The sequence below is a fragment of the Haematobia irritans genome, chromosome 4, assembly GCF_050003625.1.
Source record: "Haematobia irritans isolate KBUSLIRL chromosome 4, ASM5000362v1, whole genome shotgun sequence".
NCBI classification, from domain to species: domain Eukaryota; kingdom Metazoa; phylum Arthropoda; class Insecta; order Diptera; family Muscidae; genus Haematobia; species Haematobia irritans.
In genome coordinates, this window is record NC_134400.1 from 227822994 (window position 1) to 227847717 (window position 24724).

At 32.0% G+C, this 24724-nt stretch overlaps 1 protein-coding gene and 2 long non-coding RNA genes across 3 annotated transcripts; all 3 read right to left on the reverse strand.

Annotated features, from left to right (window-relative positions):
- Positions 1–433: 433 nt before the first annotated feature.
- On the reverse strand, positions 434–20741 carry LOC142237276 (transportin-2-like). The gene is made up of 9 exons (XM_075308684.1): positions 20585–20741; positions 8772–8948; positions 6927–8702; positions 6695–6865; positions 6469–6640; positions 6312–6407; positions 3264–3339; positions 2932–3106; positions 434–2872 (listed from the first exon to the last, which is right to left on the reverse strand). Exons 2-9 carry the CDS (start codon positions 8868–8870, stop codon positions 2765–2767), a joined length of 2673 nt encoding a protein of 890 aa, XP_075164799.1. The 5' UTR covers positions 8871–8948; positions 20585–20741; the 3' UTR covers positions 434–2764.
- Positions 20742–22391: 1650 nt separating this feature from the next.
- LOC142236169 (uncharacterized) lies at positions 22392–22843 on the reverse strand. Its single transcript, XR_012721922.1, has 2 exons — positions 22663–22843; positions 22392–22605 (listed from the first exon to the last, which is right to left on the reverse strand). It is a non-coding gene; the product is annotated as an uncharacterized LOC142236169 (long non-coding RNA).
- An 851-nt stretch (positions 22844–23694) lies between these two features.
- LOC142236067 (uncharacterized) lies at positions 23695–24724 on the reverse strand. The gene is made up of 3 exons (XR_012721888.1): positions 24508–24724; positions 23969–24450; positions 23695–23911 (listed from the first exon to the last, which is right to left on the reverse strand). It is a non-coding gene; the product is annotated as an uncharacterized LOC142236067 (long non-coding RNA).

Here is a 24724-nt window from a genome sequence, read left to right on the forward strand (position 1 = left end):
ATTCTGTAGAATTTTCCATCAAAAATGGAAAAACCAGATTCACTTGAATCACTATTTTTGGGTGTTGTACCTTCCGGTTCCATTCCTAGTTATAAAGACAATTATCGCCTCAAAAAAAAGATTATTTTATCAGAATTCAATAAATTCAATTTATTTTTTTTCTATTCAAAAAAATTATTATTTGTAAAACAAATAACAACTAACGAATGACGAATAATTATATGTGACACAAATAAACAGATAACAGTTGAAATTTGATTTCAAAAAATTTCAAATGAAAAATAACGAATAAAAAATGATTTGTTATTTGAATAAAAAATTATTGAAAAACGCCCAACACTGATACCATCTTCTCTGCCACTAACCATTTATATTTAGGTTTCCATTATTAGTGATAGTGTTAGTTTTGTTTCCCAATAAAACACATACCGTATTAATTGTAATAAGATTACATTTATTTGTGAGGGATTGTGGATATTGAAGAAAACTTTATAATGCCATAGATGGTATACATTTCTTACAATTTGTTCTTATGCATTTTATTATTACGGTTTAATATATATATCTCTTCTATAGCTAATGATGCAAACAATTTCTTTAGGAGTTAAATATTTCTTATTATATAATTATATGGACAAAGAATACAATTTCTCCAACTGTTGCAAATGTCGAAAGGTGTATGCAGATTTTTAGGATAAAAACGAGAGCTTAAGAAAAACTAAAAGTGAATTTTTGACTTTTTTTCTATTTGGGCATTGTATAAATTTATTTCTATGAAAATAGTTTGGTTTATTATGTTTATCACTATTATCTTATGTTTACTTAATTACCCGAGAAAAACGCGAACGCGACCAAATTCCGCGGTGAATTTGGTTTAGGTACTTACGAAATCACGATTGTTATATTATACTAATTTAGTTTTTATTATGTACAAATTATGCGACGTCTATTTGTGTACGATTATATTTAGAATCCGGGGCGGAGATTCATTTTATTTATACCCGACGCGAAACCGAAGCATTTGTTTATATAATACGTATTGATAATTTTGTTTGATATTCCCCTTAATTTGTTATTTATTTGTTAAAACACAAAAAGTTTATATGCTCTTTACTATATTTATTACATATACTGTTTTAATAATAATTATAAAAAATAAGTCTTTTGTTTTCCTTTTGTTAAAAAAAATCAGATCGGAATTTACAGAGAACTCCTTAGAGGACTTTCTCTTTAATGAATTATGAATTAGTATGTGACTTCTAATTAATTAAAATAATTCAGTTTTAAAACAATATTTATGTGTCATAATGGTAGAAATGAAACACATTTTTCGTGTGGCCACAGATGTTGTTAAAACAATATCTAAGTAAAAATTTTGTAAATAAAATCTATGCAAATTATAACGTATATTTATAATACTATTCTTTTTTAATTGTAAGTAAATTAGAGACTTGATTAACTTCGCAAAATAATTTGTTTATCTTTAACGCGCATATTCTTTAATACGACTTTAGTTACGAACGAACGACGAATTATTTTTGCAACCGACCGAGCGACGAATTAAAACGCGAACGCGAAACCGACGAGACCCGAAACGCGACAATACAATTTCAAGCGCAGAATATACAAAATGTTTATTTCTGAGCTCTACTATTTTATTTGAGAACAATGTTTAAAACACATTTCTCAAAAATTTTAATTATTGTTTTTCATGTAAAAGATTTAAACGCGATACGACGATTTTTGTTAATACACTTTTGAATACTAAGGAAAATTATATTTTATGCATCCAAATAAATCAATGAGAAAATTAAAAGAAAAGCATGGTATTTATGTACAAATGTATTGTTTCCTACGCTTGTGATATACATTAGAAAAAAATAATTAAATGATTTCCAATTGAGTTAAACATCTTATGAAAAAGCAAACTAAAACGTAGTATGCTGCATACACACAAAATTAATATATGGTATAATATTTCTTGTCTAGTGATTCCTCAATGACCATTTTTACTTTACATGAACAAGTTTTTAAGAAGTACTTCATTCATTCCATATCGTTCGTAAGCCATCATGCCATCTCTTAGTTCAAAATTGCTTTCGCATTACGATAAGACAAAAGGTCATCTGTAGAGGCATTAATGAATTCATAAACGATACATTTACAAAATACATTGTAAATGGCCATCTTAAAAAACTTTTAACTAGACAAAACTATTTTCTGAAGTACACTAACGCTGGAGATTGCGTTTAACCAAAATTTAATAATGAAATTAATTTTAAAATGAAATTTGTTAGATCACTGAATGAGATTCTAGTGGGAAGTCACAATGCAATGATCTCTATCTATATGTATGATGTTGTAATTCTAAAGCATATATTGCATATTGTGTGGTTGTTAGTATAATGTTGTTTGCTTTCTAATAGCTATGGATTTTAATCTTCTTAAGTATTTTTTGATGAGACATTAATAGAATACATTAACAGTATATCGTAATTTATTTTAATATTTAATGTCTTTATGGTTAGACCTTTTCATTTGTATCAATTATATTATTTTGCTCCGTTCACGAATGTTTTTTTAATCCTGTGATCATAACTCTAAAACATAAATCGAAAATAGTGTCGTGTAAAAATCAAGAAAATGACAAATATTAAACTATTTCGGTATATGGTATCCCATTCATCCTCATATTTTTGCATTTGTCCTGTTTTCCTTAACTTCACTAAACAAATCCGTGTGTTATATACAACACTATTTTTGTTTAGATGCTATACATGGCCACTAAACGTTCGGATAATGTTGGAGGGAATTGATCCACAAAACGACGCCAGTTTTCCTCCCCAACTTGAGTTTTGAATCCATGTAAAATCTAGAACAAAGGATAGTAAAGAAATATACATTGCATAACATTGCATCTTTTTCAAATACCTTTTGTATCATTTGATGTAGATCTTGTGGCGGATTAACCCACGATGCTATGGCGTCGCAAAAGAAGATAAAATCGGGTACGACACCTGCTGGATTGACAGTGATCATATGGCACATGCCACGAAATGCCGAATCTTTTTCGTCATTATCTCTTATGTGCCGCAAAGATGTACACCTAAATGAAAGAAAATCAAGATTGTACACAAGTGTTTAAATTAATGGTTTTTTGGTATTTTTTCAAAATCAAAAAGATGAACTTCAAACAATAATACAATAATACAATTTAAGCACACTTCATAATCAATTAAACTAAAATTGAATGCTTTACACACCACTGTCTTACAAATTCTGGCAAATAAGGAGCCACATCAACTGGGCACACATAACCTAGACGACCAATAGTTATTGCTATAAAAGAACAGAACGAAAATTAAAAGTATAAGTAAATTAAAACAATTTAAATTATGATTTTATATTAGAGGGATGTGGCTTCGATGACCACCGTCTAATTCTAAACAGCATTTTACAACTTAACGTTTTAACAGTATTACACTGAGATCAACATATTGGAGACCTTAGGGATAATCGAAGCCACGAGATAGAGAAATATATAGAAAAAACGCGGATGTTGTTGTCTTGTTTGCTAAGATAAACATATAAACAATAGTTTATAAATAAATATTGTTTAGAAACAACGTTGTGGTTATATTCTCAAAGGTTCTCAGCAAAACAAGGTAATAGTAATGTAATATTGTAAACAAATAATAACGGACATTATCAAAGGAATGTTTTTCAATGAACTTCTACAATTTTCGCTAAAAATTTAAGGAAGTTCTATATCGTTATCTGATGCTAAGTCAATTTTACGTCGATAATTAAACCGTAAAGGTGGGTACTAAGTTCGAGTTTAGCCGCTAAAATCAGAAATAAATCTTCAAAAACAGAATAAAATTGATGGGTAATAGCCCCAAGCAACTTTTCATAGAGATAATAGTGGATTATTAAAGAAAATTAATCGTGACAAATGGCGATTTTTATGGTTGAACTCGGAACTTAATACCCACCTTAAGGGACTAAAAACACAAAAGAAATTTATGAAGTACACAGGTGTGCATCTGTGCTGTATTATATATTTTGTAATTTATTTAGTAATTGTCAACCGATTCTCAAAGAAGAGCAATATATATAGAATTATTACCTGAAAAAATAAAATATCACTCACATATTAAAAATTATATATTCTACTAAAACCTATACATTAAATGCAGTTAATTATAATATTTAACGTAGAATTCCCCTTAATAATAATTAAAGAACGATGTTTTAAAGAGGAAGTTATTCACTTTGTACAAGTTTTTCAAAATAAATCGCTGTTGGACTCAAGGAATTTGAACAATATGTTTTAAGAGAAAAAGGGGAAATGATATCCAAAATTAATAAGAGTGCATACTGTACAACTTTATATGTGCAAAATAGGTGAAACTACATTACATCACCTAATCCTCTGTACAAGAATTGTATGTCATAATTTTAACCACCAACATAAATCCAACAATGAAAACTGTCATGTTGTCCACTAATTATAGGACATTTTTAAAATAAAGGCAATTAAAATAATGTCATACAATGAAGCTAAAGTGAAAGCTACGAACAACATAAAACCGCGTTGAAGGGAAAACAAAAAAGGAATCCAAGCAAAACCCAAAACCAAAAATCAATTGAAGCACCATGAACAACAATTAACGGCCATTTTCATGTAGCTCCGTTAGGCTTTAACTGAAAAAATTTCAACAGTTATGTTTCTAACTGACATATGGAATATATAGGCAAAATGACAGATATGCCGATAGTCCGGTTTATAAGATCGTGAGTTAATGTAGCACTAACGGAACTTCATGAAAATTGGAGTAAATCTATCAAAAACAAAAACACCAATTCTACCATTCCAAACCTACAAACACAAAAAAGAAATTAAATGTACTCTTCTTCTGGAAATGCATTATATGGACGAACCAACAAAGTGTTCCACTAAGTGGAAGTGGAGGGGACAAATGTATGTTAAAATTTAACCTATCTTATTTCTATAAACCATCCGAACCTATGCCCCAGTGTAGCAGTTGCGACTTCGAGGTTTTGCTTTAGCGAGTAACCTGCCACAGTCTATCGTTATTTATAATCCTAGGCTATCATATGCTTAGAATTTTTCTTAGGAATCGATCTACAAACGCAATAAATTGGTGATAGTATTAGCGACCATTCACATTTCACAACCAAAAATAGTGTAGACTTAACGTATGCTTTTAGAAGTTTTAAGTTTGGTAGCTTGACGAATTTTGTGATGTCTCCAGACATTGACACAAAAACTCCTTTTACTTTAAGTAAACCGTTGTCGACATCTCTAAGCGTATTTTGTAAATTCTCCAGACGTGATACATTGACGCTGTTGTTGTTGATATATTCCATAACTGGTCAAAATATCTATATAATGGATTAAAACTGCATACATCTTCTTAAATACGAAACCCGCGGCTGCGTGTTAGGCGTGAGGTTTGGAACAGGTGAACATTAATTAAACACATAGTATTCACCTGTACCTTGATAATCCAAGTTGAACAATTTTCGGTGTGCAATGTCTTTCTAATCTTCTAAAGACAATTACATCAGATAATATCGAAATTCTCCAAAATTTTAACACGCCGTAATATTTGATATCTTATATAAACTATTTCTATGTTAAAATCAATTTAGACCGAAAACCTTTGTCGTTAGTATGATGATACACTTTTCTTATATATATTCATATTTTTTATGATTGCAAATAAACTAGTAAACAAACTCCTATAGAGAAGCGTTTATGTCGAGTTTTAAGAAGATTTCTATCTAAAGTGAATATTATTGATTTCCAAAGTTTCACTGATATGGCTGAGTATTGATTTTTTTATTCATTTATTTATGCAACAACGTAATATAAAAAGCCGAAACAGGCCAAATAAAAATTACACTTCGTAATACTGATTGTCGAAGGAGGGTTCCAAAAATGTCTTAATACGAATATTATGCAAAATAATAAAAATATACACCCTACTGCGATTTCAAACACATTCCCTTTATAATGTCCGATATATTTAACCGATATTGAATTATTAGTAATAACATATACACAGAAAAAAATATTGGAACCATATTTTTCTGTGTAGATAAAATGACAATAAGTTAATTATGCGTTATTTCCTGAACAAAATTTCCAAAATATTGTACATTTCAATGTTATGAAATTCATTATCCTTTCTTGAAAACAGATTGCTTCGAAATACTAAAACACTGTGACAACGAACTTTGATCTAACATCGACACATCAATTTGATATGTAGTTGAATTACCTGTGTTCTCCAATAAAGTTTTGGGAGTATTCGGTCGGTTTATAATTATAATTAACTCTTTTAGCACAAGTTGAATGAATTGCCTTGTTTCTTCACCTAAAACAAAAACCATAGGAAGTTTAAAATATATCATTTATCGTATATTGCACTATCCTACCCAGCTTCATACATATTTCACCAATAGCCCATGTTGCGTTATTACAAACTGAAATATAGTCGGGATTTAAATTTTGACCCAATATAGGGAAAAATTCTGACATAAATGGATGAACATGTTGGAAACAAGCTTTAGTTAAGTCTCCTAATAAAGCGAATGACGATTGACGAACCTAAAATTATTTATACTTTATCTGTTTTTTATTCAAAGTATTTCACCAACATACCTCCGGGAGGACATCTTGCATGCACTGGTACAATAATTGCATTATGGTACTATTTGCCACCAACGACTCAATATGCCCATCTAAACCTTCAGCCAAGCCAGAGAGTAAGTCTAATGCCACAATCATTCGTTCCTTATCAGGATGGTCAATGCCAGGATTCTGTTTACAAGCCTAAAAATTTTTATTATTAAATATGTATACGTACCCAGGTTTATAAAATATGTATACGTACCATGTCCTGATTGATTGTTTGTTCAATTAACGATATGCATCTTCTATAAACAGGGTCGCAATAAGGCAAAAAACCAGATTGCAATGCGGTAGCTATACTGGACAAGCATTCCAACAATGGAAATAAATCCTTGTCATCGTCTTTGAGTAAATTCCACTTTTCTATTAACGGTGGCATCAGAATGTCAATATATTGGGGCTTGTTCAAGTGATGCCCAACAGAATCGGCCAATGTACCAACAGCATCATAAAGAATCAGCAAATTTTTGTGTTGATATTTTGAAAAGGCAAATACTAAAGTTTGCAAAATGTATTCTAGATAGGGAACGAGTTCTGTACAAGCCTCTTCCTCCAAAGTTGCAAAGGCGGAACAAGCGGCTTCCTGTACACGTTTGTTGGAGTCCAGGATACGCTTCAGTAGTTCTTCCATTAAGGGCTTCAAAAATTGGTCATGGGGCTGATTAACTACCCAATTCGCATAACGGGACAGCGTCCAACATGTTATGGATCGTACCAACGCCTTCTTATCGGACAAACAGCTGATTAAATATGGTATTAGCTCCGGTAAATGCGGAATCATGCCTTGCATACAACCTTCCGCAATAGCCCCAAGTGCAAGTACACCGCTTTCTTTGATAACCCAATCTTGATGAAACAATGTATCCTTCAATATAGGCAAAACTATTGGCAAACAATCTTCACGAAAAACATTTGCCAAAACATCCAAGGCGGCTGCGCTACATTTTCTCAAATTCCACTCAGATAGTGAACTGTCATCATCCAAGCCATCATCGAAGTCTTCGTCTTCATCGTCTGCTCCAGAGCCGGTTTCATTAGATTTAATAGTATGTGTTCTTGATTTGTGAAATCTTGGTCGTATATCTTCCTCACGATCAGGAACCATGTCATCTTCTTCAACATTTCCCTTAAGTAAAATAATATCAATTTCAGAATAACGCATTCCCTTTACCAAAATTGGCGCCAACTGGGACAAATAAGGTGTTAAAACTTCTTTGCATATGCTTTGCTCGGCCAACGAAAGCCAGAACTCGGATGCTTCCAAAGCAACACCTTCATCAGAATCTTGAGTTCTCATCAACATGTATTCTATAATTTGGGGCATATGTGGTAATAAGCGATCCATTCGTACCTCTAACAGCATCACTAAGCCGTGGCATACATTTTTACGGACCTCGTGATCGTCGTCAGATGATAGATTGAAAAGGCTTTCGATAAAAGTATCGATATGCAACATCAGGGCTTGGGATCGTATCATAATAAATTGGTTTATGCATGCTATAGCATGCGAACGAATCTTGGGACTATTGTGACTAAAATATTGTAAGAATTTTGGTATCATTACATTCAAGGGACGATTGAGTGCGGCCGAATCCAAAACTTCAGCGTGATCTTCGCAAATTTTTTGCAAAGCGCTAAAAGCTCCCTCGCAAACATTATAGTCTTGGGAATGCAACATATCACATAGAGAAGGTAAGAGTTGTGGCCAATTGTGTAAGCCACCGTTGCTAGCAATGGTCGTAATTAAAATACCAACTGTCGCTCTAATCAACGGTGATGTATCACCAATTGCTTCCAAACATTCGTGTTTTATGTACTCGACTATTTCAGGGCGTAGACTGTTTCCATGAGTTCTAATATTATTTTTTAAAATCAATCCACTCAATGAGCGCGTAGGTTCATCTTCTGTTTTAAGTTTCGTTAAAACATAAATCAAGTAGTTATTGAAATCTGGATAATGGTTTAATTCTTCCAATTTCTGAACATACAAAAATACAAGATGTTTAATGCAATGAAGGACAAAAATATGATATAATTGGAAACTTACCATTTGAACGGCCATTTGTGTAGCCGTATTGGGCGACTGTGATTCCTTAAGAATGGTTATGATTTGTTGTAAACCATCAGCTCGCGGCTCCCACGTCATTTTAGCAATTTATGTTATTATACTCAGGTCTGTCTTAAAAATTATACCAATTTGATACTTCCAACAGAATATGCCGCACTACAATGTCGAAATAGTATTACAAGTGAATAAGTTGTCATAGGCTTGAAGCATCGTAAATACGACTTTAACAAAGCAAAACTAAAGATATTGACAGTTTTATGAAATTGTGCAATTGTATTGAAATATATTGATAAAAAGTGTTATATTAAGCCATTATATTGCCAAATTAAACCTACAGTCAAAAAAAAATTATTTTTTTATTTACTTAAACTAAATGTATCAGATTTTTATTATTTGATCCGTTATAATCGAGCCAATATTGGTCATTTACGAAGTTACTTCCTACTAGAGATGTGCACGTGACACGAAATTGTCGTGACTCACGAAAATCTTCGTAAGTCGTGCGTGATTCACGCTCATGACAACAGCGAGAGTGTGCGTGAGTCACGCTCATGACAACAGCGAGTGTGTGCGTAAGCGTGAATAACAAACCAAAATGTCATGCGTGAGCGTGAGTCACGAAGATAATATCTTCGCGAGTGTGCGTGAGTAACGAATTACACTCACGAAAATATTCCTGCTCACCAACACAAAACGCTTAAGAGTTAAATTCAATTACAATTGTAGTGACACCTGGGATGTTAAGAGTTTAATAACACTCTCGATTTTAATAATGCTCATGTTTTCAGACACTTCGGTAAGGTAAATTAATCATAAAATTATTCGTGAGTCACGATATTTTTCGTGAGTCACGACGTTTTCGTGCGTGAGTGTGAGTACAAATTTTCTTTTCGTGAGTGTGCGTGAGCGTGAGTAAACTATTACTCACGTGCACACCTCTACTTCCTACATATCATATTCCACTAATACATATAAACTTTTATTAACATGTTACTTTTACATGGGTTTGTCATTGACGGGGTAAATTTACACTTTAGGACACGTCTTGGACTAGTTCCTAAGGGCACGTCCTGGGACATTTTTGTAGTAGCACTCCATAGAGAGGTCCTCATGAAGCAGTCTCGGACAAACTCTTAGGAATCTTTCATTTTGGTTATCCGAATCGCACCAAAAATGAAAAACTTTTGAAATATGTTGAACAATTGTTGTTCTGGTGATCCTACTTCACTAAATGTGTATATCCAATAAGATTGTTATATCAAGCGCGTATGGAAATCATGAAATTGTGACTATTTAAAAACTGCGACAAACTGGATCACCTGTACCAGTCCTATGATAGGTCCGTCAGTGGCAATTTGCAACAATTTCCCGTAGGGTAGTGTCACACAAATTCATGTCGTCTATGCCCTAGCCGGTGTGCTACCACCCTCACAGAGAGCACACCTTTTGGCAGCAAAAGAATTAGTTAGCCTAAAAACTAACAACCGCATGGTATATTAGAACATTTCTGAGTCAGCTACGAGCAAAACAAGTTTAGGGATGGTCTACCTCAAATTTAAACATATATTTGACAATTTGGTTGTAAATGACTTAGTGTCTGCCTCACCTAAAGTAGAAAACATAGTCAACCTATTTCAGGAGAACAAACACAGCATAAAAAGCTTTTGTTTCAAAATTTTTTTTACAAAAAGTGAATGAACTGCAATCCGAAGGGTGTCTATATAACCAGACTGTGTTGGGACCCATACAAAACCTTAAATCCGAAGGGTACTCCATTTGGCCACAAATGATTCAGTCCAAGAGCAAACTATTGGTTGTGCTGTCTGCAAGATTTCCTCAAATCACTACTTTCTCTACACCATTAGGGACAAGGTTTAATACCTTACTGGTGCACTGCATGCAATTAATAAGGCAATAGATCTGATAATTGAAGAAGGTATCACCAAAGCGGCAATTTTCTCAGACAGCAAAAATTCATGTTTAGTACTTTCCGTAACTCTGCCAACAACTACATGGTTAACAATATTTAATTCAAAATAAATCAACAGTCTAGCCGGTGTGCTACCACCCTCACAGAGAGCACACCTTTTGGCAGCAAAAGAATTAGTTAGCCTAAAAACTAACAACCGCATGGTATATTAGAACATTTCTGAGTCAGCTACGAGCAAAACAAGTCTAGGGATGGTCTACCTCAAATTTAAACATATATTTGACAATTTGGTTGTAAATGACTTAGTGTCTGCCTCACCTAAAGTAGAAAACATAGTCAACCTATTTCAGGAGAACAAACACAGCATAAAAAGCTTTTGTTTCAAATCTTTTTTTTACAAAAAGTGAATGAACTGCAATCCGAAGGGTGTCTATATAACCAGACTGTGTTGGGACCCATACAAAACCTTAAATCCGAAGGGTACTCCATTTGGCCACAAATGATTCAGTCCAAGAGCAAACTATTGGTTGTGCTGTCTGCAAGATTTCCTCAAATCACTACTTTCTCTTCACCATTAGGGACAAGGTTTCATACCTTACTGGTGCACTGCATGCAATTGATAAGGCAATAGATCTGATAATTGAAGAAGGTATCACCAAAGCGGCAATTTTCTCAGACAGCAAAAATGCATGTTTAGTACTTTCCGCTAACTCTGCCAACAACTACATGGTTAACAATATTTAATTCAAAATAAATCAACAGTTCGATTTTTTCGCAAAACATGCTGCTCTAGTTGGTTGTGAAATGCAGCTCGATTTACGTCTCCTCGGTTTACGTTGTTTCGATTTACGTCGTCAAATTTTTTGTTCCATCCAACTTTGATTTACGTCGCCATTCGATTTACGTCGTCGATTTTTTGTCAACTTTATCAGAAACGTCTTCCATAAGTGAAACACAACGAAACATTTATTTCTGAAATTCTTACCGAATATTCGTCAAATTTTCATTGATATTACATATATAACGCAATTGTCGAAGTGACGATTTTTTTATATGTGTACAACGTAACGGGTTTTCATTTGTTTATGAACTTAATTTTTAAACCCTGATATTTTTTTGTTGTTTATATGTTTGTTTATATATTTAATTCGGTTTACGTTGTTTCGATTAACGTCGTCAAATTCCGGAACCAATCACGACGTAAATCGAGGGATTACTGTACACTCGCCTTTCTCTATAAGAGAAGCTCAACAACGTATCCAATGTGTACTATGGAAGGAGTGGTGCGAAGACTACAAAAGACAAATATTTCGCAAAACTTTTCCCCGAACCTCCAAAAATTCAGTGGTACAAATGCAGTCGTCTCAACCCAAGTAACATCAAGATAATAAATCGACTCTTAGTAGACCACACATATTGCTAAAACTTCTTTTTCAAAATGCGTTTAACAGATGCACTACTTGCAACAAAATTGAGGACGAACATCATCTAATTTTTGATTGCAAGCTCCATATTGAATTACGTGAAGACTACGTGTTTTTCAGGAAATACACAAATCTTACGAACCTGCTGCAGAATTTCAACAACATGGACATCACGAATCTACTCTCTTTCATAAAAAGATCAAATATAAATACAGTTTGCCAAGAAAGTGTTTTGACAATGGGATAAAAATTATGTTTTGTTCCAAAATTAAATATAATGAAATTTAAAAAAAAAAAATTAGTATGTATTTTGGAAAGTATACATACGTACACAGAATTAAAAATTTAATAAAATATTTAATATTTCAATTATTTCTAGAAGTTGAAATAGTTGGCAATGTCAAAAGACTTTCTTGACAGACTGTATTTGAGTTTAGGAATGGAAATTTCAAAGCATTTATTTATAACAAAATAAATTATGTTATTCTATAACTAGGCCTGGTTTATGAGACTCTTGTCTCCAGCAACGTACACTGACGTGTAAATAAAATTAAAAAAAAAAACAAGTAAGTAAAGTAGAAAGTCGGGCGGGGCCGACTATATCATACCCTAAACCACCCTTACTGAAGCATTTGCATTTGCATAAGCATTTGTGGGGTAACATTGATATAGGACTGGGAGATAAACCGCAGTTGCATATTTAAGGAAATTAAGGGGTACATGTTTATGGGTGCTTTGTCTCAATCTGACTATAGCTTATAGTCAGTGTTGCCAGGGAAAATGTTCGGTTTACCCTACAAGGATAAAAAAGTTCCCTACTTTCCCATACATTCCCAAACAATTTTCCCTACAATATTTTTCGTTAAATTTAAACAAATTTTACAAATCAAAAATGGTTCTAAGTACGTTATTATCTTAAAACATGAAAATGCAATGTATATAACTTAGAAAATAAATTTGTATTACCACCACGGTTGCCACAGTTGGTAGAACTCTACCAGAAATAGTATTTTTTTTTTTTGTTAAATCTCTATAGAAATAAAATTTTGGAAAAGTTTCTATAAACAAATTTTTTTGAGAAATTGTTCTATACAAATACAATTTTGATAATAAATTCTATAGAAATAAAATTTTGAGAAAAAATTCCATAGAAATAGCATTTTGAGAACTTTTTTTAATAGAAATAATATTTTTGAAAAAAATCTATAGAAATACAATTTTGACAAAGTTTTCTATAGAAATAAAATGTTGACAAAATTTTCTACAGGAATAAAGTTTTGACAAAAATTTCTATAGAAATATTTGTTTGGTAGATTTGTGGTAATCATCAAATTTTGTTCGATTTTTTATTGGCACGAGTGGTAAATGTTGTTAAAGATCAAGCGTTGCCGGCTTCTAATTTCCTCCTCTAGAGCCACCAAAATGTAAAAATTATTATAAATTGTGTTGAGTGAAAATGTCCCTACATTGTGGTCCAACGTGCCTACAAGACGCTAAATATTAGAAAAACCCTATATATAGGGAATTTCCCCTACTTCTAGCAACACTGGATGTAGTTGATATTGCACCTACGGAGTTAGTATGCCACTAATATTGAGCCCATTATTAAAAAAGAAAAATTTGTAAAAATCGAGCAATATTCTTATGTAAGATTTGAGTAAGATCAGTTAAGAAATGAGGCCTGTATGGTCAAACATAAGGTTATTAGGGGCGAATTTTTCAAAATCGGGAGATACATATATGGGAGCTATATCTACATCTGAACCGATTTCGATGAAATTTTTCGGCTTTTTATATTACGTTGTTGAATAAATAAATAAATAAAAATTTTGCACATATAGTTAGTACTATAGAAGACTATATTTAGCCAAATTTGAGTAAGATCGGTTGATAAATAAGGGTTTTATGGCGAAATTTAGAAAAATCGGGCGGTACATATATGTGGGAGCTATAGCTAAATCTGAACCGATTTGGATGAAATTTTGCAGACTTGAAGGGCAATGAAAAAGATTACCTCTTGCCAAATTTGGTTACGATCCGTTTGAAAAAAGCGCAACGTGACCCCATTTGTCGAAATCGGGCGGAACATATATGGGAGCTATATCTAAATTTGATCCGATTTCTTCCAAATTCAATAGCGTTCGTCCTTGTGCCCATAAAAGATCAAATATAAATATTTGAGAATATTTCAAAACATTTATTTATAACAAAATAAATTATGTTATTCTATAACTACCCAGCAAAAACTAGGTAACCACATCTCATTACAATTGACATTACCAGGAGTAAAGCTGTCATTACACGTTGCATTACATTGCGGCGAGTTATAATGACTAACTTGTAATGACAAAAATAAATACTTCTCGGTAATTTTCGAAATGTTATTCTCAAATTTTTAGGCAGTTGTAGTTAACGAATTAATAAAATAGAATAAATGATGGTACCATTAGGTATAATTATTCACATAATCGAGCACTTACATAAAAAATCAAAAATAATATGTAATGTGACAGTAATTCTGAAAAATTTTCCGTAAAGAAATTTTTATCACAAATATTTCATAATAATTGTGTTTAATGACATTATCATATTATGTTTTAAATAAATGCTTTTTTATACCTCATTCACATTACACTTCCAAAATGCACTTAAACTAAATTTCAAATGCCTTTTGCCTTATAAAAAAGAGACTTAAAATCCACTTTTAGTAGATTCGAACCTTATGTGAATTGGCTATTGGATATATTATAACGTAATTCACGAATCCAACTCCCTTAAACAACCTACATTTATTTCTATTTTAAGTTTGAAATTAATTTGCGTGTAATCTTATTTAGATTATTTGTTTATTTATACAATATTCGTTTCTATTCAAGTAGTTCTCCTATTACAGCATCACTCGCCATATTTTGATCCATTGTAATCGGCGATAGAAATCAATATTTTCGAGATTTGGTTGGCTGAGACAATAAGTGGCTATTTTGCAAACTTTGGTGTATCTACGAATAAGTCATTACATATTAGGTGATTATATGCTTTAAATGCACTACTTATTTTATGGCCGAAAGTATGCCTGGGGAGAAGTACTTTCCTTCTAGGACATGCGTATGTAAAGGTAATCCGAAGCGATGCCAATTAGTAAGTGGTTATTAATTTTTAAATAGGGCTACCTACAAGATTACCGGGTAATGAGAGTTTTTGCTGGGTAGGCCTGGTTTATGAGACTCTTGTCTCCACCAACGTACACTAACGTGCAAATAAAATTAAAAAAAATAAATAAATAAAATAAAATAAATTTATTTCTGGCGCAATTCTACCCAGCAAAAATTCTCATTACCCGGCAATCTTGTAGGTAAGCCTATTTAAAAATTAATAACCACTTATTAATTGGCATCCCTTCGGATTACATTTACATACGCATGTCCTAGGAGGAAAGTACTTCTCCCCAGGCATACTTTCGGCCATAAAATAAGTAGTGCATTTAAAGCATATAATCACCTAATATGTAATGACTTATTCGTAGATACACCAAAGCTTGCAAAATAGCCACTTATTGTCTCAGGCAACAAAATCTCGAAAATATTGATTTCTATCGCCGATTACAATGGATAAAAATATGGCGAGTGGTGCTGTAATAGGAGAACTACTTGAATAGAGATACAATATTGTATAAATAAAAAAATCTAATAAATAATCTAAAGATGATTACACTCAAATTAATGTCACACTTAAAATAGAAATAAACGTAGGTTGTTAAGGGAGTTGGATTCGTGAATTACGTTATAATATATCCAATAGCCAATTCACATAAGGTTCACAATCTACTAAAAGTGGATTTTAAGTCCCTTTTTTATAAGGCAAATGGCATTTGAAATTTAGTTTAAGCGCATTTTGGAAGTGTAATGTGAATGAGGTATAAGAAAGCATTTATTTAAAACATAATATGATAATGTAATTAAACACAATTATTATGAAATATTTGTGATAAAAAATTCTTAACGGAAAAATCTTCAGAATTACCGTTACATTACATATTCTTTTTGATTTTTATGTAAGTGCTCGATTATGTGAATACTTATATTAACTACAACTGCCTAAAAATTTGAGAATAACAATTCGAAAATTACCAAGTATTTATTTTTGTCATTACAAGTTAGTCATTATAACTCGCCGCAATGTAATGCAACGTGTAATGACAGCTTTACTCATGGTAATGTCAATTGTAATGAGATATGGTTACCTAGTTTTTGCTGGTTAAGTCTGAAAATCCAGAAAATATTAATTTTGAAGCGGGGAAAATGTGAATATCAATACAAGGACAGTAAAAGCTTCCAAAACTATAAAAATGGCACAAGGATCATCATGAAAGAAAACAACCATATGGTGTGCAAAAATGAATTTTAATTATTTGCGTTTAAAAGAGAAACTCAATAATGTACTTAGGAGTATATGTCACTGACGATGCCGTTATAATACATTTCTATAATAGTAATAATTAATTTAACAGAAAAAAATATACACAAAAAATTTAAAAACGATCATCTCGCTGAATATAATATAATATTAATATTATTAATATATTTTTTCCTATAATTTAAGAAGTATATAATATTATTATAATCTTAAGTCCCCACATCTAAGCATTTTAGATTATAAATAAAACATTTTGCCTTTAGGTGTTATTTTTTATTAGATTTATAGGAATTTATCTCAATTGGTTTTAAGGCTTTAAATTACAAATAATAATAAAGATTGCATTTTTTTTATCTGATTTTATAATTATAAAACTGATTATTAAACTCAGTTTATTTAAGCTTGAAACCTAATACTAGACCCATTGGACGTTGTTGTATTTAGTATGTCATATATAAATGGCGAATTTTCCCTGGATATGGTGAATAAAAAAATAATATCTGAAGCTTGAATTGAGTTTTATGTCCACAAGCATCTAATAGGTTTGGACGAGTACCGTTTTAAGACTCCGTGTTTCGAATCTAACATTAACACACATTACTGTTATTCCATATTCGTTGTTTTTAAGACGGTAGGTTTAGAGAAATTATGACATGCATTTGGGCAGTGTTATTTTATTGGAATCACTTGAAATAACTTTTTTTTCGAAAAAGAGCCAAATTCATAAAAAAAAACCAAACGAAAGAGCCAAGAAGTAAAGAAGAGCCAGATTTTAAATACTGATTTTATGGGAAGAAAAATGAATTGAAAATTCATAGGAACACAAGAGCACATACTGTTAACAAAAACTAAGCTAAAAAAATAATTTACTCCTGTAATTCGATTGTAAAAAACCGAATTCGTGCTTGATTTTCGCAGTTTTTATTTTGCAGAAAAAGGTTTCGGTATTTATCAGTTTATTCTGAATTCGGAGTCCTTCCTTCTAGGAAGTTTATTTAATTTCTGTGTGGTAAAGTAGATTTATATGCTGAGTCTTTTACGTCGGTTATTTCAAAATTTTATTTGTGTTCTTAACTTTTCAATAAACCATGGAATGATTGAAATTTTACGACAAAAACATTCGGATTATCTATAATAAAGGGCACAAATTGAAAATAAATCATATCTTCCGGTCCGGTTGAAATTTGAGTCCATAACTATATAAAGGCCCCATCCGATCCCCAGGTTTGACTTATACCTTCTAACAACCATGTAAAAACTGGTTTTTATCGGTCTATATTTATATGTTATGTAGCCTCATATAGACATTTTAGACTCCTTTGACTTAGAGGAACACATTTCTTTCGATATATATATAAACCGATCAAGAACGAATGTGGATTATAAAGATATTTAATCTGCCTTCTTTATCATAAAAATCTTCCATATGGACTAACTTACAATTTAGAAGACAAATTTAAAAAGTTTTACCTTGCCGTCGGCAGCTGTATAACCCGTGATAGTGGATGACAGCCTTTCGTAGAATTTTCTAGGCTATCTAGCTGTTTAAACATTCTTTTTATATTTATAAACCTGTTTCCTTCGATATAACCCTGTCATTTATCAATATCATGTGGCAATTCCACTAAGATCGCGTTCTTACTTTCCCAGTCTAATGGCAAAGCTATTGAAGTTGAACAGGAAATATTTTGTGCTTCCCAATTTATGGCTGAGGCTGTGCGAAACCTCCATATCTGCCTTATCTAAACTTTCGCATTCACAAATATGTCTATATTTGTAAGTTTTGAATACAAGTAACATAATTTATATGACAGGTATTGTAATACCTCAACTTTCAGCCAATCAAAGTTTCTTTTTCTACATTTAGTGTGATATTAATGGAATATTTCTATGAATTCCGAAAAAATTCATAGAAATACAACTTGTTGAATCGCAGTCTGCAATAAATCCTTTACATTGGCCCACCAGCTAAAATGCACATATGTTAACTTTGACCCTTCCTCAGAAAGAAGCAGTCTTTGAAGCCGAAGGTTACAAAGTTATATTTGAGGCTGTCGAAATGACAAAAGCAACAAAGAAATGAAGTTTAAATACCATGTTGAATGCATAATGTGGTTCTGTGTTCTTAAGATGTTTAATCATTGATGGATAGCGATGTTTTTTTCATACGATTTTTTTCAAACCGTTTCTTTTTTGGTATGATTTGTTTTCAAAGCTTTTTTCGGTATGATTTTTTTTTTTAAGATTTTTTAAATAATTATAATTCTTCTTTTTTAGTACCTTTTTTGTTTAACATTTTTTTATGTGAAAGAACTCGAAAAAGTAAGAAAGAGCCAGAATGAAAAATACAAACTGCCGGCAGCTCATAACAGACAATTTCGCTCTTTAGCGCCTGTAACGACAACACTGATTGAAATGTATTTGCAAAAAAAGATGCATCACTTCGCGGACACAGGAATCTATGAAATTAAGAAAAATATAAGTACTCTTATTTTTAAACATACATTTTATTATGTGACCTCAACAAGTTAGAAATGGCAGCTAAGAGATATGCTAAGAGCAGCTAAGAGATATGATATAAAAACATCAGGTTCCCAATTTCATACAGGTCATAACAAAATATTGAAAGTCGGTATAAAACAGTTAGGTATTGTATACATAACACATCTGTAGCACTGTATTTACATATACCTTCCAACATTATAGTTTATTAATTTCTACTCTGTACTAACATACATTTTTTCCGAAATTAATTACTGATTTCTTAATAGTAGATTAATTTTGTTACCATGTACGATTTTTTAGATATTGAGCGATTATTACATGGATCTGCGAACACTATACACAAAAAATCTACTTTCTGGCTATGTCGTGGCACCGATCAATCCATGACGTCTATAAAATAATTTATTAAAGTTTGCACTTTCTGAAATGTTGCGAACTACGAATTTCGTATACACTTGAACTTCGCTTTAGAAATTTTCTATGAAATGAAATGAAATAATCAATACCTTCCAAAACCGGCATTTCTTGCATTTTGAACTGCTTTTAGTGAAATTGTATCCTCGTAATAAGTTCTTTTTAGACAATTTCTGTATTTCTGTTCTATATAAGGGCACACCAACTGCTCCCTGTAAATAGACTGAAGTCACAATTTCCAATTCTCGAAAATCAAATCAAACAAAAGAAAAAAGTGACGTTGATAGAAATTTTTGATCTCTTCTTAAAATCGGTAATGTCGCAGCGCAGAATCATCTTGAAACAATCAATAAGGCTCAAGGAGAAGCAATCGACCACTGAACGGAAAAGGCTCCGAACCTACATTTCAAGCGGTTACAACTGTTCCAACATTTAATGTATGTGAAATAATATACATATTTTTTATTAGATATTGTTGAGAAAAAATTGTAATAATATAAATTTATAAGCTTCATTATCTTGAATAAGAAGTTGGGGAAAAACTTCTTATTCAAGTAGCTGAATAATAAAGTTTCTATATATGTAATAACAATTTTCTAGTCCTGTCAAGATTGAGATTTGAATTGTTTAAAATTTTGTTAAATATTCCATTAGGTACAGTTTCGAAAATTCAATAGATTTAATACCGAGTTTTCTACATAGCAAACTATTTTCTGGGATTCATGCCCATAACGAAATCATGTAAAACTGGCTACACACGACGGAGAGGTTTATGTCTACTATATTATGGAGCGTATCTGACGTTTGCACCGACTTTCGAAGTTTTATTATGGACTTTTTAGCAGCGTCATTTATGTATTTTTCGGACAAAGTAACCTTACACATTACCCCTATATAAAATGTGCTTCATTATTGTATTTAAATTGAATTATTACCTAGACGAGATGAAAATTTGGTAGTTTGAGAACTAACGCTCCTTATTTGCAAAAACCCACCACCCGTTTTCTCTATTGTTAAGACTGCAAAAAAATCCGTAATCCATACAATGTTGGGATAAAAATGCAAGGCCCTGAAGGGATGATTTTACTCATGTGGCTCAAACTCACCTGTGTAATATTTAGCAAATCTTCTATGCAATTCTATATCTGCAATGTTCTATTAATTATCTATATTTCACGCCAAATTTTATTTTCTTCTATTTTCTCTGAATATTAAACTTGCAGTCACACTTTTTTTAGTGTTGTAGTTGTTCAGAGTGTTGTTAAGTTAATTTTCAGTGTTGTTCAGCGCATATTTATGGTATGCCTGGCTCTGGACTATTTAGAACGGCGTTATTTTTCCTCTCTGTGGCTCTGAAAAAATTCTCAATATGATGCGCTTTACAGACTATCAGTTATTTTTTTATTTATTTATTTATTTTATTCATTCACATCCCAATAAACGTAAGCATTGGAAAAATGCTTATATTCAAAACGCTTTCAAACATTTGTTCAAAGAATTAGCTTAGAATTCAATTAGAGAAATTGTTGAGAAAATCGCGTTCTCAAGGCCGGTACGCACCTCTAGCGAAAAATTTCATTCCTATAAGAAATGCATTGCTATTTATGCTAACGAAATTTTCGGTAGCGTTCAATTTCGTAAGCTGGTACGCACCTCTAATGAAAATAATAGGGTTGTCAAAAGCATATTTTGGCAGTAAACATTTAATTTATTACAATCATTGTGTGCGTATAAGTTTTAAAAGGTCTGTAACCCTGCCAGCATTTAAAAGTTCCATTTCATCCTCATCGCTACCACAGACTCGTAAGTGACACTGCAACAATCGCCAACTGTGATAGTATTTTGACATCACTATTCGCATGAAAGTATTTTGCCATCACTATGGTTACAAGATCCATTTTATATTTTGTGAAACACCAAGCACAACTAGCTTCTTATAATTTATTTAAATAAAAACTATAATGAAGTGCTGAAAACATAGTTATTTCGCTTAAAATTGTGAAAGGTATATTGGTGAACAATTTTTGATTTTCCAAATGGAATAAAGTGATAGTTTTTCAAATATTTTTCCAGACCGCTGCCTCCATTGGGAATAAAAGCACTGGCTTAGTGTTGGGAAAGTAACGAGTATTTGATTACAAGTACTCGTTACTGACTAATTTTTTGAGTACTCGTTACGAGAAAATGAGTACTCAATATCTTCAATGCCAGTTTTTTTCTTCTAACGGTAAGTAAGTTGGCGGTTTGGAAGTAAAATTCTTGACTTCTTGGAAAGTATTAATTGAAGTTTTCGAAAATCGTTTTATCAGTTAAAATGACACGAAAAGGATATATGGCTTCATATTTGAAGAAAGTGAAAAATTTATCTGATTTCTTAAAAACGTTTGCATTTGAAAAAAAATTGCATTGGGTGTAGGTGGGAGCTTTAATTTAAAGAATCACATGGATCACGTCTCATGCAAATAGTATGAATAATAATGTCGTTGATTTCAGCTGGTTCAATCCAATTGTTTTCAGAGAAGGGCCCAAGCTTATTCAAAAACCCATGGAAGATTCCAACATTGGGTCTCACGATAAAAATGATCGCTAAATATTTGTATCCACTGTCAATGGTGGATAATGGTGGATTTAAAAAGTTTGAAAATTGCAAGCATCAGTCCCTGCCAACATTTTTTGAATTTGGGGGCGCTTCTGAGAATCCCCAGTACGTCGAAAACAATCATATACGATATCAAAAACTCGTCGGAAAAGCGCCGTCACTATTGAGAAGTTGTACCACGCCAAGTTACTACAAAAATGTTTCGCATGAGTGCAATTATTAGGTGCCTTTATAGATCAATTTAGAACGACGCCAATAAGGGACCCTCCAAACAATCAGAAAAAGTGCATTTTAAGATAGTTGTAAAAGAATCATTGTGGTCGAGTAAAACACGTTTGTTTAGATATTTATTAATTTGATTAAACATTTACAAATTCTTAAAAATATAACATTTATACCACTATCACATTACATTTAACATAATTTTTGGCATTAATGATGATGTTGAGTTACAAGTAGCGAGTTACATGTTGCTGCGTCTATCAACCAGTGTTTTTATTCCATGGAGGCAGCGTGTCTGTAAAATATCTGAAAAACAATCACTTTATTCCATTTGGAAAATCACCACATTGTTCACCAATATACCTTTCACAATTTTAAGCGTATAATCTATGTTTTCAGAACTTTATTTTCGTTTTTATTTAATTAAAATATAACAAGCTGGTTGCGCTTGGCGTTTCACAAAAAATGGCTTTTTTAACAGTAGGGATGGCAAATTACTTGCATGTACTTTTTGATGTACCTTTTCATGATGGTTGAAGTGACATTTACGAGTCTGTGGTAACGATCAGGTTGAAATGGAACATTGAAATGCTGGCAGGGGTAATACACAATGCCATCTAGATATACCCTGACGAAAAAATACCGAATATTGAATACGAAGTTATAATCTGCTTTTCTATACCGTCTTTTAATTTTAAAAAGAAGAAAAAAAATTGCCCACAATGTCTTTTTTAATTTTTTTTTAAAAGTAACGAGTTGTAACGAGTACTCAATTCAAAAGTAACGAATAGTAACGAGTAGTCAAAAGTAATCAAAATTTACAACACTACACTGGCTGATAGACGCTACAACATGTAACTTGCAACTTGTAACTCAACATCAATCTTTTATTAATGCATAAAAATATGTTAAATGTGATGTGATAGTCATATAAATGTTATATTTATGAGAATTTATAAATGTTTAATAAAATTAATAAACATCTAAACAATCGTGTTTTACTTGACCACAATGATTCTTTTACAACTATCTTAAAATGCACTATGTCTGATTGTTTGAAGGGGCTCGTATTGGCGTCCTTCTAAATGTATCCAGAAGGGCACCTAATAATTGCACTCATGCGATACTTTTTTGTAGTAACTTCCCTGCCAACATTTTTTGAATTTGGGGACTCTTTTGAGAATCGCCACTACGTCGAAAACAATCATATACGACATCAAAAACTCGTCGGAAAAGCGCCGTCACTATTGAGAAGTTGTACCACGCCAAGTTACTACAAAAATGTTTCGCATGAGTGCAATTATTAGGTGCCTTTATAGATCAATTTAGAACGACGCCAATAAGGGACCCTCCAAACAATCAGAAAAAGTGCATTTTAAGATAGTTGTCAAAGAATCATTGTGGTCGAGTAAAACACGTTTGTTTAGATATTTATTAATTTGATTAAACATTTACAAATTCTTAAAAATATAACATTTATACCACTATCACATTACATTTAACATAATTTTTGGCATTAATGATGATGTTGAGTTACAAGTAGCGAGTTACATATTGCTGCGTCTATCAACCAGTGTTTTTATTCCATGGAGGCAGCGTGTCTGTAAAATATCTGAAAAACAATCACTTTATTCCATTTGGAAAATCACCAAATTGTTCACCAATATACCTTTCACAATTTTAAGCGTATAATCTATGTTTTCAGAACTTTATTTTCGTTTTTATTTAATTAAAATATAACAATCATATACGACATCAAAAACTCGTCGGAAAAGCGCCGTCACTATTGAGAAGTTGTACCACGCCAAGTTACTACAAAAATGTTTCGCATGAGTGCAATTATTAGGTGCCTTTATAGATCAATTTAGAACGACGCCAATAAGGGACCCTCCAAACAATCAGAAAAAGTGCATTTTAAGATAGTTGTCAAAGAATCATTGTGGTCGAGTAAAACACGTTTGTTTAGATATTTATTAATTTGATTAAACATTTACAAATTCTTAAAAATATAACATTTATACCACTATCACATTACATTTAACATAATTTTTGGCATTAATGATGATGTTGAGTTACAAGTAGCGAGTTACATATTGCTGCGTCTATCAACCAGTGTTTTTATTCCATGGAGGCAGCGTGTCTGTAAAATATCTGAAAAACAATCACTTTATTCCATTTGGAAAATCACCAAATTGTTCACCAATATACCTTTCACAATTTTAAGCGTATAATCTATGTTTTCAGAACTTTATTTTCGTTTTTATTTAATTAAAATATAACAATCATATACGACATCAAAAACTCGTCGGAAAAGCGCCGTCACTATTGAGAAGTTGTACCACGCCAAGTTACTACAAAAATGTTTCGCATGAGTGCAATTATTAGGTGCCTTTATAGATCAATTTAGAACGACGCCAATAAGGGA